The 20,591-nt window shown below is 47.6% G+C and overlaps 1 protein-coding gene and 1 long non-coding RNA gene across 4 annotated transcripts in view; both read right to left on the bottom strand.

Moving 5' to 3' along the window:
- LOC133253062 (uncharacterized) overlaps positions 1–15,342 on the bottom strand; it is a 34,947-nt gene extending 19,605 nt beyond the window's left edge. The window contains exon 1 of the long non-coding RNA XR_009738162.1: positions 15,107–15,342. This is a non-coding gene — a long non-coding RNA (uncharacterized LOC133253062). The remainder of the gene's footprint in view (positions 1–15,106) is intronic.
- The window catches only part of ROR2 (receptor tyrosine kinase like orphan receptor 2), a 245,874-nt gene extending 228,693 nt beyond the window's left edge, over positions 1–17,181 (bottom strand). The window contains exon 1 of one of the 3 annotated variants that reach the window (XR_009738161.1): positions 16,362–17,181. Coding sequence is in view for 2 of the 3 variants with exons in the window: in XM_061426275.1 (XP_061282259.1) it covers positions 16,362–16,899 (538 nt within the window). In the remaining variant the exon portion in view is untranslated. Of the gene's footprint in view, positions 1–15,351; positions 15,533–16,361 lie in introns of those variants that run through there. The other 2 variants (XM_061426275.1, XM_061426276.1) reach the window with 2 other exon arrangements.
- Between the last annotated feature and the right edge of the window lie 3,410 nt (positions 17,182–20,591).

The raw sequence follows: 20,591 nt of genomic DNA, 5'->3' as shown, positions 1-20,591 counted from the left end.
ATGAAAACAATTCAGAAGAAACTACGTGAAGTTCCTCTAAATAACACCCCGATGCTAGGAGGGCCCTCTAGTAAATATTTGCCAACAGAAAAGATAGAAAGCATTGTTTTGAGGGAGTTTTCACACAGTGATTTTAAAAAATAAAATACTTGCAATCATAAGTATATAGTTGGGCCCAAGCCAAAGTTCCCTCAGTATCATGAGAACATCCCCTGCCCCCCACACACACACACACAAAACTTAGGGCAGGACTCGTTCCACCTCTGGGGAAGAAACTAATTATAAAGAACATTTTTTAAAACTTAATCCCAGGCAGATAAACTTATACCCATACTTGGCTTTCCTTCTTTCATTTTGTTTTGAATCAGTTTGGCTTTTAGACACCATAGAAATCTATGGTTAGTCAACTACAAGGAATGTGATTATCTTGGGTTTTTTCCTTAATTATTATTTTTTTAAATAAGAAAACAAATGGGTCAAAGTTTAGAGTAGCAAAAAAAAAAAAAAAAGGTGAACCTTATCTGAACTCTGAAAATGCTTTGCTAATTAAAGGTAATTGTGCCTGGGCACTGCCTTGTAAAACAAAGGATTTTCCTTCTTCCAAAATAAAATGAGAAAGACACATCAAATTTAGCAAATAGTGAAGAAAAACTGGGATGTATATAGCAGAAAAGCAGCTGAATTTCAACAATGAAACATATGTGCTTGACCATTACTGAAACAGTCAGAAGGTTGTATCAGAATTATACCTCTTGTTGACATTTAAGAAAGCATCCTCTGGGCTCCTTCTTATAAAGCTGCCTTCCAGTCAGAAGCCCCAGCAGCCACTTGGTGGAGGCTGACACCCCTACACATGCTCATCCTTAAAACTCATCCTCTGCAGGACTCCATGCTTACCTCCCTCTCCAGCATCCATGGGTGCCTACATCGGGTGCCCCTCTGGGAAGGGGCTGGCCTCATCTCCCTGCATCTTTGCCCAGAGTCTCCAAAAAGCTACAGGGAAGCCCTCTGGGAGTCCTGCTTGGCAAACTCAGGGCCAGCCCAAAGTCAATGCCTTTTTCTGCCCACAGGACCTTCCTGTGGCCTCCAGAGCTACCCCTGCATTTTGGAACAGGACAAAGGTGAAGAAAGGAGCTGCTGACCCAAAGGACAAAGGAATGGACTTCCAAGAGCTCCCTCCCTCACCACCCCTCTCAACCCGCTTGCTCTTGCCTCTCCATTTGGCACTTCCAGGGCCTCCCTGCAGGGCCAGCCTTCAAGGACTCCAACAGCCTCCTGCTTCAAAGGCTCCCAGGCCCAGATAAATCACACAGGCTGACAGCCGCCCCGTCCCAGCGCCCAGGGATGTGTGCTTTTGTTGGATTTTGTTTTCGTTGTTACCCAGGCTCCCCCAAGGGAAACAAAGGCTGGGATGGGTGCCTGACATCTTGGGGCCTCAACAGCCCACCTCTCTCTCCTCTGAGCTCCAGGAAACTCCCATCAAAGCCTCTCTTAAGAGCCAGGCAAACAGCTGGAGGAAGGGAAAGGGGACAGATGGGTGACTGACCAAAGACATCCAGGCTCGGACACAGGGCTGGTCCCACAGAGGTGCTCGGAAGACCACACGGGGCCGGCCAAAGCATCAACCAGGGAAGCAGTCCCAAACAGCAAGCTTTCCAGGGAGTGGACTTGCCCTCTGATGCCAAGGGACTGGCCTGAGTCAGGCCATAGGCACACAGAGAGAGTCTGACCATGCCCACACTGGGCCTGGTGACTCTGACTCCTAACTGCATCACTAACCAATCATGGGGCCAATCCAGTTTGCTGCCACCCCAGGCATGACGGGTTCAGCCACAGAAGTGTCCATTAGCAGTGGAACATTTCTATCAGTTGAATTCCTATGCAGGTCCTCTGAAAAGAAAATCGATAGAAAGCAATACTTGATTAGCCTGCATGTAAGTGCAGAAGTGTCTGTATGAGTCAGCTTCAGCTGGCTTGACAAAGCACCACAGACTAGGGGGTTTCGACTACACACCTCCATCCTCCCACTGTTCTGGAGGCTGGAAGTCTGGGATAAGGGTGTGGGCAGAGCTGCTTCTTCTGAGGGCTCTCTCCTCAGCTTGCAGACAGCCACCTTCTCCCTGTGTCCGCACGTGGCCTTCCCTCTGTGCCCAAATTTCCCCTTTCTATAAGGACACCAGCTATACTGGATTAGGGCCCACCCCTGATGACCTCAGTTTAACTCAGGTACATCTGTAAACCCCTCTCTCCAAATAAGATCACATTCTAAAGTACTGAGGATTTAGTTCAATTCAGTTCAGTTCAGTTCAGTCGCTCAGTCGTGTCCAACTCTTTGCGATTCCATGAATCGAAGCACGCCAGGCTTCCCTGTCCATCACCAACTCCTGGAGTTCACTCAGACTCATGTCCATCAAGTCAGTGATGCCATCCAGCCATCTCATCCTCTGTCGTCCCCTTCTCCTCCTGCCCCCAATCCCTCCCAGCATCAGAGTCTTTTCCAATGAGTCAACTCTTCGCATGAAGTGGCAACGTACTGGAGTTTCAGCTTTAGCATCACTCCTTCCAAAGAAATGCCAGGGCTGATCTCCTTCAGAATGGACTGGTTGGATCTCCTTGCAGTCCAAGGGACTTTCAAGAATCTTTTCCAACACCACAGTTCAAAAGCATCAATTCTTCGGCGCTCAGCCTTCTTCACAGTTTTAGGACTCCAATATACTATATCTTTGGAAGAAAACACTATTTAACCTGTAACAGTGTAATATTATCTTTATGACAAAAGGAATGAACTTCATCTTGCACGCACTTGTGCTCAGTCGCTCAGTTGTGTCCGACTCTTTGCAACCCCATGGACTGTAGCCATAAAACCTTGAAACGGTACATTTTGAAAGACAGTTCCAATCATATTTCCACCTCAATGTCCTTTTTGGTTTTGGTTCAGTTGGTCAGTTGTGTCCGACTCTTTGCCATCCCATGAATTGCAGCATGCCAGGCCTCCCTGCGGAGAAGGCAATGGCACCCCACTCCAGTACTCTCGCCTGGAAAATCCCATGGATGGAGGAGCCTTGTAGGCTGCAGTCCATGGGGTCGTTAAGAGTAGGGCACGACTGAGCAGCTTCACTTTCACTTTTTACTTTCTTGCATTAGAGAAGGAAATGGCAACCCAATCCAGTATTCTTCCCTGGAGAATCCCAGGGACGGAGGAGCCTAGTGGGCTGCACTCTATAGGGTCACACAGAGTCGGACACGACTGAGGCAACTTAGCAGCAGCAGCAGCAGGCCTCCCTGCCATCACCAACTCCCGGAGTTCACTCAGACTCACGTCCATCCAGTCCGTGATGCCACCCAGCCATCTCATCCTCTGTCATCCCCTTCTCCTCCTGCCCCCAATCCCTCCCAGCATCAGAATCTTTTCCAATGAGTCAACTCTTTGCATCAGGTGGCCAAAGTATTGGAGTTTCAGCTTCAGCATCATTCCTTCCAAAGAAATGCCAGGGCTGATCTCCTTCAGAATGGACTGGTTGGATCTCCTTGCAGTCCAAGGGACTCTCAAGAGTCTTCTCCAACACCACAATTCAAAAGCATCAATTCTTCGGCACTCAGCTTTCTTCACAGTCCAACTCTCACATCCATACATGACTACTGGAAAAACCATAGCCTTGACTAGATGGACCTTTGTTGGCAAAGCAACTAGATTTCCTGTATTTTGCTTCAGTTTCAGAATATAAGATAATTTGGATTCTTTGTGGCCATTTTCACAAAGGAAAAGTATTGCAACAGTGCTCAGAACAAAATTGGGGTTCTAGGCTTATACAGAGATGGCTACACCAAAACAAGCTGACCCAAAGCTGTCTAAAGAGACATCACAGGGCCGGCATGAAGCAACCATGAGGGCATTCTGCATGATGCTCTAAAAACATTAAATATGTCAGAATCTAATGTGTTTTTTCTTAGTATTTATTTATTTGGCTGCCTTGGGTCTTGGTTGTGGCACACGGGATCTTTGCTGTGGCATGCAGGGTCTTTTGTTGGGGCACACCAACTCAGTTGCTCCGAGGCATGTGGGATCTTAGTTCCCTGACCAGGGATCAAACCTGTGTCCCCTGTACTGCAAGGTGAACTCACACTGGACCACCATGGAAGTCATCAAAATGGAATTTAGATTGAATATTTGCAAAGTCCAGAGAATTCAACAACCAGGAGAACTAGCTGAACTAGTTTTCTACATCCCCAGGAACTAGTTTTCTACATCCCCAAACTTCCATTTTTTTACCCATCCATGTGCTGTGCTGTGCTGTGCCTAGTCATTCAGTCGTGTCTGACTCTCTGCAACCCATGGACTGTAGCCTGCCAGGCTCCTCTGTCCATGGGGATTCTCCAGGCAAGAATACTGGAGTGGGTTGCCATGTCCTCTTCCAGGGGATCTTACCAACCCAGGGATCGAACCCAGGTCTCCCACATTGCAGGAGGATTCTTTACTGACCGAGTCACCAGGGAAGCCCAAGTGGGTAGCCTATCCCTTCTCCAGGGGATCGTCCTGACCCAGGAATTGAACCAGGGTCTCCTGAAATGCAGGCAGATTCTTTACTAGCTAGGCTACCCCAGAAGCACTTACCACCCATGCTGCTACTGCTAAGTCACTTCAGTCGTGTCCGACTCTGTGCGATCCCATAGACAGCACCCCATTAGGCTCCTCTGTCTCTGGGATTCTCCAGGCAAGAATACTGGAGTGGGTTGCCATTTCCTTCTCCAATGCATGAAAGTGAAAAGTGAAAGTAAAGTTGCTCAGTCATGCCAGACTCTTAGCAACTCTGGAGCCTACCAGGCTCCTCCATCCATGGGGTTTTCCAGGCAAGAGTACTGGAGTGGGGTGCCATTGCCTTCAACCCAAAGATCAAGATGCACCCCTGAAGAGCTTATGAATCGCTTAAAAACTTCCACATCTCCTCAACAAATTGACTTGCCACATTTTCCCTTCACCTTCCCCTCTGGCCAGAGCTGGACAAGAATTTGTTACAAAGAAAAGAGCAAGATGATGGGAGAGAGGAAGTAACTGTGTAACAGTTCCTGCTAATTTATCTGAATGTGTAGACATAAATGTTGCCCCCAAGGCTTATAAACAGGATCCAGTAAAGTAATCCCTAGCACAGGAGGTATGGTGGAATCAAAGATCCTGAAGATTCCTATGACGCCTTCCCATCTCCCCCAGGGTAACCACTGTTGTCAATCTGACTTGTAGATTGGAGGCTTTATTCTAGAGACAGCTTTATCCACAGAGAGAGGAGAGGGGCGTGGGACATTTTTAGATCAATCCCACGAAGAAGGATATCTTCTGCAACTTGATTTTGTCCCTACCCAGAATTTCACTTTGAAATCTTCCTCTGTGGGCATCTACAGAGTTTCATCTTCATTTTAGCCACTGTATAGTAATCCATAGTAGAGACATGGTACCACTTCAATTATTCGGCTTCCATTAAAAGACATGCTGATATTTCCAACTTCTCACTATTAGAAATGGTGCAGCATGTTTTCCAGGTGTGCACATACTTTTGTGGATCAGGCCACAGAATATGTGTATTATAAATGTCACATGGCCCTCAAAGCAGTAGCTTACACACCACCATGCCACCCTCTTCATATCACTACTGACATGCTCCTTATGACCCATTTCTGACCTGCTCAGTCAGAAATACCTTGGGATAACTGCCTCATAACTTGCATTTTCTTGAACCCTACTAACACCAAACTCTTTTTCTTAAGTTTTGGGTCTTTTGTATTTTTTTGCAAACCGCTTGCTGTGCATTGTGTCCCTTTTAATTGGAACATTTTTTTTTACAAGTTCTTTATGTATTCTGGTTACATATCTGCTCATCTGTCATATATTTGGTAAAACACAGTCTTCCCAGCAAACAGTCTGAATTTTCAAGTGGGATGTCAAACCATCCACCAGGAAGCACAAAACTGAGTCTTGCGATATGTTGTTGTTGAAAAGGGGAAGAGGGTACAATACACACAAGAAAGCTAAAATGCCTTCCTTGCTCCCTTTCTACACCTTAACAATCTTTGTGTTAATGAGTCCAGGGCTCTGAGAAGGGTGTGGGCTGGCCTGGAGACAGTCATAGGAGCACCCTCCAAAAGAGGATGAATGAAGGGCTGCACTGGACACAGCTCAGCGGGCCTTCCCTGTGCCCCCCACACACACCACGCACTTTGCTGCTCCAAGGCAGGGTATCCAGGCCTCTGCATCAGGACCCAGCTCTGTACAGGTCCCTACCACACTGAGGGCAGCCTTGGGAATGCAGAGAAGCAGCGCCTATACCTGCTGGAATTTGGAACCTCAGACCCAATGGGACTCCCTCTGGCTGAAGGCCGTTCTGATGGTGAAAACCAGGGTTTACGGGCGCACCTTGCCTGGGTCCCGCTGCAAACAAGCCAAATGTGAAAGGACATTTTCCAGGAAGTTGGGGAAGCTGGGCAGGGCCTGGGTATCAAGTATCACTTGCTTGTGATAACAGTACAGAGATTATGTGGAAAACAGGTCTTACCATTCATGCTGAAGTATTTACAAGAGAAAAATTAAAGCTGTCCAGGACCCATTAAGTGGGCCAGAAGAAATGAAATGAACAGAACTTGTTAACTGTTGAAGCTGGGTGAAAAATATATAGGGGTTCCCTGTACTAGTCTAATTTTATGTATACTTGAAGTTTTCTATAGTAAAAGGCTAAGGTAAAAGATGTTAGAAGTTCTGGGGATCCAGAAACTGGACTAAGACTTGGTGATTTTCATTCTTTGATAAACACAGTGTTGGTAAAAGGCACGTGGAGCCTGCCCCACCCCATCCCTAGGTGAGGTGTGACACCATTTCCCATAAAATTATAACCACTTGAGTCTCTCTAAGCAAATCTGTTCAACCCCATTATAGATTTCACTGTCCACAGTCATACATTTGTATCAATTAACATAATTTTCATGCCTTATTTTGAGATAATTTCAAATTTACTCAAAAGTTGGAAGATTCATGCATGAAACTCCCCCATACTTGTTACCCAGATTCACTAATTTTTCATGTTTCACCCCACATACTTCATCATTCTCTCTCCATACTCACACTGCTTTTTATTCCGAACTAAGAATTGGTTGCAGACATTATGCTCTTTATCCATTAACACTGAGTACACACTTCCTAAGACCAAAAATATTCTCTCATAGAACCTCAGTACAATTAACAAATTCAGGAAACTGAACTCAGACCACACTTTTAAATAATTGACCTCCATAGTCCAATTTCATCAAAGTTTCCAATGATGTGCAAGTCAGTTTTCACTCTAAACCAGTCCTCTTCAGAAACATGCCGCATTTACTTTTCTCGTCCTGTAGTCTCCTTTAAGTTGGACCTATTTCTGGGCTGTTTTTGTGAACTATAAGATTTGTTAAGGTGTCTAAAAAGCAGAGACATGGCTTTGCCAACAAAGGTCCGTCTAGTCAAGGCTATGGTTTTTCCAGTAGTCATGTATGGATGTGAGAGTTAGACTATAAAGAAAGCTGAGTGCAGAAGAATTGATTCTTCTTTTGAACTATGGTGTTGGAGAAGACTCTTGAGAGTCCCTTGGACTGCAAGGAGATCCAACCAGTACATCCTAAAGGAGATCAGTCCTGGGTGTTCATTGGAAGGACTGATGTTGAAGCTGAAACTCCAATACTTTGGCCACCTGATGCGAAGAGCTGACTCATTTGAAAAGACCTTGATGCTGGGAAAGATTGGGGGCAGGAGAAGAAGGGGATGACAGAGGATGAGATGGTTGGATGGTGTCACCGACTCGATGGACATGGGTTTGGGTGGACTCTGGGAGTTGGTGATGGACAGGGAGGCCTGGCGTGCTGCAGTCCATGGAGTCGCAAATAGTTGGACACGACTGAGCGACTGAACTGAACTGAACTGAACATCCAAAGCAATGCACAGATTCAGTGCAATCTTCATCAAAATCTCAGACACAAATTCATATGTAATTTCAAGGGATCCCAAATAGCCAAAACAATCTAGAAAAAGTTGGAGCACCCATACTTCCTGATCTCAAAACATACTACAAAGCTGCAATAATCAAAACACTGACCAAAGGATAGACACAGACCAATGGAATAAAATAGAGAATCCAGAATTGCCCCGCTCTACATGTGGAGCAAACGACAAGGATACCAAGACTATTCAATGAATAAAGAAAAGTCTTTTCAACAAAGGGTACTGGGAAAACTATATTTCCACATTAGAAATAATGAAGTCAAACCCATACCTTAACTGAAAATGGATCAAGGACCCAAACAAAAGCTAAAACTATGAAACTTTTAGAAAAAAACAATAGTGGAGAAGCTTCAGGACATTGGACTTAGCAACAATTTCTTGGATGTGACACCAAAAGCACAGGTTTAAAAAAATAGATAAATTGATTTTTTTAATTAAAAATTTTTGTGCATCAAAGGATATTATCAACAGTGTGGAAAAGCAACCCACAGAATGGGAGAAAATAAACGCAATCATATATCTGATAAAGAGTCAATATCTAGAATATATAGAGCTCCTACAACTCAACCAAGACAACCCAAACAATCTGATTTAAAAATGGGCAAAGGATTTGAATAGTACATGCTAAGTCACTTCAGTTGTGTCAACTCTGTAGCCCACCAGGCTTCTCTGTCCTTGGGATTCTCCAAGCAAGAATACTGGAGTGGGTTGCCATGCCCTCCTCCAGGGAACCTTCCTGACCCAGGGTAACAAAACCACGTCTCTTACATCTCCTGCACTGGCAAGCAGGTTCATTACCATCAGGGGCACCTGGGACATATTTCAAAAAAAGATATACTAATGGTGCATGAAATATATATAAATGACATGAAAAGATGCTCAACATCACGAATCATTAGAAAAATGCAAATCAAAGCCACAATGAGATCAAAGCCACTTCACACTCATTATGAAGGCTGTTATCAATAAAGCAGAAAATAACTGATGTTGACAGCATGGTGGTTACTCAATAAAGTAAACTTAGAATGACCATACGATCCAGCAATTCCACTTCCAGGTATATATCCAAAAGGACTGAAAGCAGGGACTCGAACAGATATCTGTACAACTATGTTCATAACAGCACTATTCACAACGGCCAAAGGTGGAAACAACCCAAATGTCTGCCAACAGACAGAAAAAGTGGTAAAGCAAAATGTAGTGTGTGCACGGGGTGTAGGTACATGTGTGCATAATGGAGTACTACTCAGTCTTAAAAAGAAGTATTAGTACATATTCTGAGATGGATGAACACTTGAAAAGACTGTGTTAAGTGAAAGAAGCCATTTACAAGAGGACAAATACCATACACTTCCATTTATTTGAGATATCTATGGTAGTCAGTTTCATAAGTAGAATGGGGACCGTCATCGCTGGCAGGAGGAATGGGCCACTGGGGTTTAACGGGGGCAAGTCTCCACCTGGGGGATAAAGACAAGTCTGGAGATGGACAGTGATGACGTGGCACAAGGTGGAGACACTTAACACTGGGGAAATGCACTTATAATGGGTTCAAAGGTCTATTTTATACATATTTTACCGTTATTTTTGGCTTTCCTGGTGGCTTAGATAGTAAAGAATCTGCTGGCAATGCAGGAGACCCAGGTCCCATCCCTGGGTGGGGAAGATTCCCTGGAGAAGGGAATGTATCCTTGTCTGGGAAATCCCATGGACAGAGAAGCCTGGTGGACTATAGTTCATGGGGTTGCAAACAGTCGGACATGACTGAACAACTAACACTTGCCTTTATTGTAAAAAGATCTCAGGTAACTGATGTCACTTTCTAGGTTCTTCTGTGTTTCTTTTTGCAAAATAACCAGATGTACAATCCGTCCCTCCATGTCTTATTTTCTCGTAAGACAGAGCTCTCCCTCGTCACCATCTCCTCCGGTAGCCCTTAAGCTGCTCTAGAAACGTATTCAGTGTTATACAAAGACTATAGTGACCTAGTGGTTATTTCCCTGTCTGGAGAAAAATTCCTAATTTCTAAATGTTATTTCCAAATGTTCACTAACAGTTGAAAACATAAGGCAACACCCTGCAACAGGACACCAAGGTGGACACTTAACCGAATGTGACCCAGAGGTTGTGCCTGAAAGCCTTCTCAGCTTTGGCCCTCACTCCCTTTCTACACCCCTCTTACCATCCACTAGAAAGTGGCTCACTTTCTAGATGGAACTCTTATGCACCCCCTCAATTCCTCACCATCCCCCAAATCCTACTCATTCTCCTTCCCAGTGCCCATTGTCTGCCAGAAGCTAAACTGCTGTGTGCGTCCCTCCTCCAGACCCCCAAGGAATAACTGGACATTTCCTTCTGCCTCAGTTTCCTCCCAGGATGCTCCTCCACCAGGACCGTTCCTGGGAATTCCCCCACAAATCCAAGGCCAAGCCCCTTGATTTTTCAAGCACCTCCTTTCTGGGGTGCAGCTACTACCCACTTAGCTCCCCTACCACTACCCCTGGCTGCTGCCAAATCCTCCTCTGAAAATATGGCTGCGGCTCACCATATCTTGCCCTGCTTATCGCATCACACCCTGCATTTGCCTGAGAGCTAAGATCCTCACCCTCTTGACTCCACACCATTTCCCCTTCTCTGAGGACGGTGCTCTGGCTGCTCTTGGTTCTGCCTCTTTCCATGCCTGCCCTTCTCTCTCAGCCCTTTCCCATCTGCAAACACATTCCACAAACACATTCCACCGCATCCCACGTGGTGGCTCCGAAATAAATGAGAAGATCTTGGGAAGGTTGGCCACTATCAGGCGTCATCACAGAGCTGTGGGCTGCAGGAAATCTTTGGCAAATCCTAGCTGAAGCATATTAAGGCTCAGTTCAGATGGGACTGAGAATTGGTCCATGAACATGTTCTCAGATCATCTCCCCAGCTCCCTGTCTCACCCCCACTGTGATTTCCTTCCTCAAGTGGGAAACTGCTTTCGCACACCCCGAATGTGCCTGGCATTGTGCGGGGGAATCCAACCAGTAATCAGGCAAGTTTCTTCGTCCTTTCTTGTGCTGGAATTCTTTGCATCTGTGCTTTAAACCTTGATGTGATATTTGTTTCCTTTCAACACTTGAAGATTCCTCCATTACGTCAGACTCAGTCTAATCTGAATCAACAGTCATCACTCTGACCGTTTCATGTGCTTTTTAAATGGCACTGAAGCCATGATGTGGCCCTCCCACACACATGCACACACACAACATGTTCGTATAATTTTGTCTAGCTCTTAATATGTGAATTCTTTAGAAATAACATTTTCCCCAAATCAGCACTATATGGTATGTAAGTGTATGCATGTCGCCTTGGTCATCACACCTCTGCTAAGCCCCTCTTGGGGAAGCCTCTCTAATCTAACTCTACAGATTAGAGTCAGTCAATCCAGTTCATTTTTGCCATCAAATCTCCCACAGTCAACAAACAGAACTCTAAGCAAACAAGGTAAGCCCCTCCCTGACTCTGGACTCCACAAGACATTCCTAAAACAACAGCGACTAACACAGAGACGCTCGGCAAAGAAGAGTGGTGGTGGACAGAGCTTCCTGCAATGCTGGAGATGTCCTCTACGTTCCTGGACCATTCGAGCCACCCGTCACATTTGTGTGCTAAATCATTTCAGTCCTGTCCGACTCTCTGCAACCGTAAGGACTGTAAGCCCTCCAGGCTCCTCTGTTCATGGGACTCTCCAGGCAAGGATACTGGAGTGGGTAGCCATGCCCTCCTCCCGGGGATCTTCCCAACCCAAGGACCAAACCCACATCTCTTGTGTCTCCTGCATTGGCAGGCAGGTTCTTTACCACTAGCACCACAAACATGAGGAACCTGAAATGCAGCGAGTGCAGTGGAGGGACTGAATCTTTCATTTCAGTTCAGTTTAATTAATTTTAACCTAAATAGTTACATGTACCTATACTCCACAGCAGAAGCCTACAGTGAGGATTTCTGTCATTTAAGTGCACACTGGGTTAACTCGCCCTCCAGGAGGGCACCCGAGGTGTGGAAACCCAGAGGCTGGAAGCATCTGAGACTTGGGGGAAACCCTCCCCCACTCCAGGAGGATTTGAAGAAGCTGCCACATTCTCCCCAGATAACATCTCAAAAGTGACAAAGCGCTTACTGAAGCTCATTCCAATGACAATTAAAGACACACACCACATCTCACTGGACTTTCTAGAGGACAAGCCACTTAGTCTAATCAGGCTAGATTGTTCTGTAATTATTTCCTTCCCTTTGGCTTTTGATTTTTTGGTTCTTTCAGTAGAACTTGGGGGGAAAAAAAATGGAAATCCCCAAAATGGTACAAATAACACCAACACAATTCCTTAGTTTTGAAGTTTTCCCAACACTGTTCAACAATTCCTTGGCCACTCTGTTAATATGATTTTAAACAGATCACACCCCAGACATATTTTATGACAGCAGCACATGCAAGCAGAGCTGTCCCGCCCTTTTTTCCAACTTGGCAAGCTCCTCAGCAAAACCAAATAAATACATACTAGAAGAAGGCTGGTACAAACCCCAGCCAGTTGCAGCCATAATTAGTGGGCCAGAACTGGTCTTGTTGCTTAGATTTTTATTTCAAAACTCAAGAAGCCTGCACTACCCACCAAAATTGTAGCAATTCTTTTACAGTGATACAGTTCTACAATATAAAACCAAAGAACTCAGAGTCACTGAGAAGCAATGTTTTCAAAACCAGTTCTTTCAGCCCAGCTGTCCTTTCATGAAATTGCTATTGGACATGTAAAATCCAGACTTAATCAGCAACACTTCTCTGCAAAGCAAAGCCCCCTGGTTACTTTGCTTTGACACCTTCCAGGCATGGTATTCATAGGGTCCACCTGGCAGTCACCACAGGGTCCCCAAAGAAAGAAATATCTTAATGGCAACTTTCTTTACCAGGAACATATCACAGCGCATAAGGGGATCCCCATGGGGGACAACAGAGTAAACCCAAAGCTTCACAGCCCAGCCCTTCTCCAGGTGGTAACCACAGGATGCTGCCGGTCCCCCTCCAGGTTCCCAGGGAATGGACCAGATAAACACCAAAAGGCCCCTGACATCAATGAATGTTTTAGAAGATGGTTATAAACCTTGGGTACAGATAACAGTTAGTAACCCACTCTCTCTTCCCTGACTACAATTTGGAAGTATATAATTACACCTCTCCCTGAGAAAAGAGTTAGCGTGCACAAATTTCCTATACCGAATCAGAGTGGCCAGGGCTCTGCAGATTGCGGGGGGGGGGGGGGGCACCAAGCCTTTCACACCCAGTTCCCATTTCAATGATAATGATAACTTTCTACATCCTGGCCTCCCGTGGAATGCATTTTAAAGGAGTGCCACTTCTCCAGCTGCAACCTTGCTTTAGAAATCCCTCTTTAGGGGATTAATCTTCCCTACCTGTCAGACAGGCTGTTCCCCAGCCCCTGCATTTCTATCCCATTGATCTCAGGAAAAGATTCCAAAGGCTAGAGCGTGAAACCCAAATTCTTCCAGGCTTCAATGTCTCAAAGGTTAAACCAAGGGTAGAAAGACAAAACGTCCACAGGGAACAAGTAATTCACGACAAGTCACACCATAACCGAGAGTGACACACACACACAATTACAGTGGTATTTTGACCAAACAACAAGAAAACGTTTTAACAATAAAAATAGAAATGGTATTTCACGTTGTCTTGTAAATCTGCAGATCGCTGTCACCCAAAACCCCTGGTCAGTGTATCTTTTTAAACCCATGTTGCTTTTCTGAAGGCAAAAATGTTAAGTAGATTTCTTGTAAGTTGTCTAACCATGACTTGCTTTACTAATCAAGAGTTCAGCCTCGTTGGCTAGAGCCCCTGGGTCACCTATCGCCATTTTTATAAACAGTTCAGTACAGCAGCTCACATGGAATGCCACATAGTGGTGGTCATTGTCCAGATGGCATTTTTGTCAAGTAGACATGAGGGTTAAACTTGCTTTTGCTATTAAATACTGACAATTTTCAAATGAGTGCTTCTTCTTTTCTTGGTACACAGCCATAATAAGAAAAACATGTTGCCTTACTATAGAGTATATAAAAACTTTTCTTTTTCCACAGTCTTCTTTTTCAAGATGTTTTCATTTACTTCTTTTCAAATGGATCACTATCATTATTTAGTACCGCCATCACTCCAGGGATATGGGCCAGAAGTCAACATTGCACTGTTAAAATCAGGGGTGAAGAGACCCTAAAACTCCCAGCCTGTCAAACCCAGGCAGAACACACAGTCCAAAATTAAGCATTTGTCTCCCTAAGGAACAGAACCTTCTATAAAAACATAGAACTTATAAATCCTTTCAGAATAACGTTTCCTTGTTTTTACATAGTAACGTATGTTTTGAGTATAAAATACACTCAGATTACAGGGATTCCTCTTTACAGCAGAAAAGATGCCAAATACTTGAATCTCCTGTAATCATAAAATTGTATTCATAGTTTGAATATGATCTTATTCTTTGCATTTCCACCTCACCTAACATTCAGAAGAAAGAGAATTATAAACAGCTTCCTTACTCCCTCCCCTATAGAAATTACTATTATTTCACTGGAGAAAGAAAATTACCTCCACACAGGGTTCAGAAATTAAGGAAAGTGATATTGGATTGCTTTGTTCCTCAGAGATTTCTTTAACTCGACTGGAAACTACGGCAATGTTTAAACTCCTCTGCCCAAAATGCGAGCAACTTTTCAGTCTTGCTGCAATCTTGATTTAAGGAACAGACCCATCACCTTTTCTCACATCACCCACTTCCAACTCCCCCCTGGCAAATGCAACTAAAACCGCTGGGCCACAGGTTTGCGCAGTAGGGTTTTGCAGAGCAATTAACCCCCACATGGCCACGAGGCAAACGCTGTTCAGTGGCACGTCGAGCCCCCGCGGTTAAACCCCTTCTTTCCCCTCCCGCAGCGCAGCAAATGCACACCTTGACTCGAAACGGGAGAGGGATTCTAGCGGGATAAGGGGTGCAGAAATCTAGAGGGGTGCTGTTCAAAAGGCACAGACTAACTTAGGTCTGCTTTACCTACCTTTGTACCGTGCACCTTGAGCGGCTTACACTTTAAGGGACAGCGACAGAAACGCAAACCCCTTTCCCAAATCAAGTAACCAAGGATGTGTGACGTAATTGGCTCTTGTATTAAACCCAAACGCCCCCCAGGAAAGGCTGCCGAGCATTTCTGAATCGTTGGATGGATCCCTGGAGCGCGCAGTTGGCAGCAGAAGACGACAACCACCGAGCCCCCTTCTTGTGCTTTTGTCTATTCTCACCTACCTGCAGAAATGCCAGTGGGAGGGGGCACAGTACATTGAGTGGGGGACACGGAGACCCACTTAGGGGTAAGGGGCAGCTCACACATTTCTGGGTCACGAGGTGAACCCCCTTAGCTTTCAAACCTAGAGGTTCCGCCGCCCTCCCTCGCAGCAGCAGGGTGCGGGAAACTGGCTGGCGGGGGCGGGGTGGGGGCGGGCAGGCGGGTGCCGCGGGTATCGGGACAGCGTGGCACCCTAGGCCGATCCCCCTAGCTTCCACCGAACGTGATGGCACCTCTTGCTCGCCCCGGGGTCCACGCAGCCCAACAGCGTGCGACCCTCGAGGGGAATGCCACCCGGGAGCCTGGCCCACCCTCCAGCCAGCCCGAAAAAGGCTAGGTCTCTAGCAGCGGAAAGGCAGCCCGGGGACCCCGGACCCCAGGCAAGGAAACGCTGCTTTGGCCACTTCTCGGCGGTGGTGGAGGGGGTGAGGGGCCAACAAAAGGGAAGCCAAATTCCCTTCCAACCAAGGGGCGGGGATCGGGAGCCCCCTTCCCTGAGCCTCGTCCCACCGCGGCGCCGGCCCTGGGGAGATGTCGGCGCAGACCCGGGCGCCGCAGACCTGGAGCTCTGGAAAGAACCTCGGGGAGCAGGGCCGAGATAAGGTCCTGAGAACCTCGGACACGTCTGAGGACCCGGGCGCCGGCCGCATTCACACTCACGACCCTCGGAAACCCCCGGCTAGGGGCTCCTCGCGGGCGCCGGCGCCGCCCGCCCTAGCCTCTGGAAACACTTAGGCGTCCCAGGAGCGCGCCTTATTGAAAGCAGCCCCGGGCGGCGGGGCGCAGATGCGGAGCCGGGCTGAGGTGGGCACGGGAGGAGGGCCCCCGCCAGGCGCCCCTCGCCCAGGAGCACCGGCGCCGGCGCGGCGGCCGGAGCAGCAGCATCGCGAGGGAAGGGACGGGCGCGCGAGTGGCAAGCCCTCTGCCCGCGCTTGGTGCGCCCGGGCGGACGCGGGCTGGTGACTCCTACCTGAGGCCCTGGACACGCAGAGCAAGAGAGCGGCGACCGCCCAGACGGCCGGGACGCACAGCCACCGCAGCGCCGAGCCCCGGGCCATGCCGCGGGCCGTAGGGGCCTGGGCGCGGGGATCCGGCGCCACCACCCCTGTCGGCCACGCGTCCGCTGCCCTTTCTCCTGGGCGCTTGGCAAGTTGGTCCCTTTCGAGGAACTCGCGGTCCTCTTCCTCTCTCGGCCCGGATGCGCCGCTCGGCTCGGGCCGGCCGGACGCGCGCGGGGGGCGGACCGCGGGCAAGCAGGGAGGCAGGGTCCCAGGCTCGCCCGCCCCGATGGGCAGAGCGAGAGGCCAGCTCTGGCGCCCCCTGCTGGACGGACACGCCCGTAGCGGGCGGGGCGCGCGGGCAGCGCGGGGCCAGAACCGGGGGGCAGCCGCTCCGTCCCCGGACTCGCCTCCCGCGCCCGCCCCCCGGCCTGCTCCTCGGAACTCTTGGACGCAAAGGTGGAGCCTTGGGGACGTCCAGCCAGACCTCGCGGGGACTGCCCTCGCCATAGAGACTCCTGGTGCAGTTGGCACCCACCTTTAGGGGCGGGACCCCCGGGAGCCTAACGGTAAATCTGTAACTCAGGACGACTCGGTGCCCCGCCAGCCTCCACCGGGCACATCAGAGAGACACCCAATCCCAGAAACCGGTGGCGCGGGAGGAAGAGAAACAAAACTTTCAGGGAAAAGGGCAGCGTCCCCGCCGGCGCCCTCCCGGCCTCTCCTCGCTACGCTGCGAGCAATGGGGACAACTGCGTGCCTCCAAAGTGCTCGGAAACTGCTGGGAGTGGAGCTGCATGGAGGGAATCCTCGGGAGCGCAATGCTATCTGAAGCCACCGTGGCTTCGGGTTTACTGTTAAAAGCAAATTGTGTAATTTTACCCATTAAACGCAGAACACTATTTGTTCTCTGCAGAGCCCCAGAAACATGCAGAAGTAATTTGCTTCACTTGTAAAAGACGTTTTGAACGCAATTCAAATAGCATATTTTCTTGCTTATTCTTGGTTTGCTTAACACATGCAAAGATCTGGAATTGGAAGGCCTGACCCTCCTGTTGGTAACTTAGGAATTTTCTTTGTTTTTGCTCTCTTGGAGAAAGGGACTCGGAACATCCAGGGACTCAGTTGTTTGCTTTGTGAGATTTATCTTTTAACTGATTATGGAGCAGTTTGGCGTTTTTGCTCAAACACCATTTCCTGCTAGTTGGGTTAATTCGAGAGAGTGCTGGCCTTGGGTGCCAGACCCAGAGACCCCTGAGCTTGTCCCCGCCTGGAATTGCCCCTCCACAGCCTCAGACATGGCAGGAAATAAAAGTCCTCCTCCTGTGGTCTCCTGACAACGTGGCTGAGCCGCCCCGCCTGTTACCCCTGTTCAAATTATTTAGGCCTCTGTCTCTGCTTAATCTGTTTGGGTGAACAGATTCCTAAAGCAGAAGAGGGACTGTGACTGAAACTGTTCAGGGACGGCCGGGGATCCAGGGCCGAATGGGAAATGGTAAAAGCATTATCCAGCTGCAGCGGCCCCCGCAGCTGCTCCTCGCGCCGCTGGTGCGGGTCTGAACCCGGGACTACTCTCCAAGGTGTTCTGTGAGCCCGGCCAGGTGTTTATCTTTGGCTTTTTCCTCCCTTTTCTTCCCCCGGGGTCCCTCAAGGATGTTTTAAGAGTAAATAAGCCTTTAAAAGTTGGTCTTGAAGTACTAGTTCCAGACTCCTCCATTCTGGTTTTGGCAAAAAAGACAGATGGGGTGGGGGTCGGGGGTGGGGGAGGGCAGGGGGGAGCCGGGGGCAGAGAAATCTCCTATGAGACTCGCCCTCAAAACCCAGTTAATCGGCAAAGCTTCGTCCTTTCTGTAGACATGCACTCCTTTTGCTTTCCACTCCGAATTTTTGAGGCTGTCCTTCCAGAACCATTCTCTGAGCAGCTCTGCCACTTGCTATACACGTACACTTCTTGGTGTGAACTTTGGGGAAATGACCTAATTGTGCTTCACCTGTTGTCCGTGTGCAATTTTCACACGACTAGATTCCCCACAAACCTGACCCGAGAGTGTAGACAGCAACATGTATTTTTGCTGACAGTTTCTTGGGTGGGGTCACACATTATTTCTTAAAGCTTTTTAAAAATTATCTTTTCAGGTTTTCTCTTTCCCCAAATTATCCCTGGGGCTTCCCTGATGGTGCTAGTGGTAAAGAACGCATCTGCCAATGCAGAAGACATGCTTAATGAAATGTGCATTCAATCCCTGGGTTAGGAAGATCCCCTGGAGGAGGGCATGGCAACCCACTCCAGTATTCTTGCTTGGAAAATCCCATGGACAGAGGAGCCTGGCAGGATATACAGTATTCCTACCTATAACTCTGATCTGCTGTACCCCACATCTCCCTCACCCTCCTTTCTCCCCTTTCTACAGGTTCAGAACTAAGGGACAAATGCAGTAAGTTTACACCTATACATGTGCTGTGCTGTGCCAAGTCACTTCAGTCATGCTCGACTCTCTGCAACCTCAGGGACCATAGCCCACGATGCTCCTCTGTCCATGGGATTCTCCGGGCAAGAATACTGGAGTGGGTTTCCATTTCCTATTCCAACACCTATACATGGGAAAGGTCAAAATATGCATTTTCTAAGTAGTCAGAAGAATGTGGCTTAGATACCAAGCCACGTCGGACCTACTTATTCTCTCAAACCTCTGTTAGTTATCAATTGTGTAACAAGTCACCTCCAAACCTAATAGCTTAAAACAGTAAACATTCATTATTTCACATAGTTTCTTTGGGTCAAAAACTCCGGAGAGGCTTAACTAGGCCCGGCTCAGGGTCTGCAGTGAGGCTGAAGTTAGTTGCCATCTGAAGGCTTCACTGGGGCAGGAAGGTCTTCACAAGGTGGCTTACACACATGCTAACCCTGCAGGTGAGCTCAGGGTGTGGGCCAGGGGCCCCTGTTCCCTCACAGCAGGAACCTCTCCCACAGGGCTCCTTGGGCATCTTCACAACATGGCACCTGACTTCTCCCAGAGTGAGAGCCAAGTGGCAGCTATAGTGTCTTCTAGAACTCAGCCTTGGAAGTCACATGCAGTATCTTGTTGGTTTTGCAGACCAGACCTCTTTGTTGTAGGAGAAAGCTGGATGGGAGGCGTGTATACCAGGAAGCTGATTATCACATCACGTACATTGAACACAACCATGCTGTCCCCAGAACAGGCAGTAGGCAAGAGGAAGAGGAAATGATTATGACAAGAGCCAGCAAGAGTAACAGGAGGAAGCCAGGCACCCCTTGAAGACCGTCAACAGGGAGCCATGCAGCTATCCAGGGAAAATATTCCTGGTGCAGAGATGTACCTATATGAAGGTGTCACAACCTGGGGTTGGTGTCAGTCTGGGGTGTCTGAAGAACAGCCTATTGGCCATTTGTATACCTTCATTTTCATAGAAGGAAATGGCAACCCACTCCAGTACTCTTGCCTGGAGAGTCCTACGGACAGAGGAGCCTGGTGGGCTGCAGTCCATGGGGTCGCTAAGAGTCGGACACGACTGAGCAACTTCACTTTCGCTTTTCACTTTTGTGCATTGGAGAAGGGAATGGCAACCCACTCCAGTGTTGTCGCCTAGAGAATCCCAGGGACGGGAGCTGGTGGACTACCGTCTATAAGGTCTCACAGAGTCGGACATTACTGAAGCAACTTAGCAGCAGCCACAGCATACCTTCTTTTGTGAAATGTCTTTTTAAATCTTTTGCTCATCTTTTAATTTCTTATTTTTGAGTTTTAAGAGCTTTTTATATGTTCTGGATATAAGCCCATTTCAGGCAGATAAAAGACTTGGACATAGACAATATTTTCTCCCAGTCTCTGGTGTGTCTTTTAATGTTTTTTTTTTTTCAGTGTTTTTTTTTTCATAAGCAGCAGTTTCTCATTTTGATTAAACTCAATTTATCAGGTTTTTTTTTTTTTAATCTTTTGTGGGTAGTGTTTTCTGAGTCTCAGTACATACTACCTCCAACCAAAAAAAAAAATCAGTAAGAATCTGGAGTGTTTGAGCATACCAAACTTTACTGCCCTAATGTGGAAAGTTGATAACTACAGTTCACAGCCTTCTGCCCACTGGGCTTTTGTGGGGAGCATGTGCAAACTAGTACAGTGAGATTATCACTTATTCTTTTTTTTTCAGTTAGGAGACCCTCAGCTGAATTGTACCCTCCTCTG

The sequence above is a fragment of the Bos javanicus genome, chromosome 8 (genome assembly GCF_032452875.1).
Source record: "Bos javanicus breed banteng chromosome 8, ARS-OSU_banteng_1.0, whole genome shotgun sequence".
Taxonomy (NCBI): Eukaryota; Metazoa; Chordata; class Mammalia; order Artiodactyla; family Bovidae; genus Bos; species Bos javanicus.
This window is presented reverse-complemented; position numbering and strand designations above follow the sequence as displayed.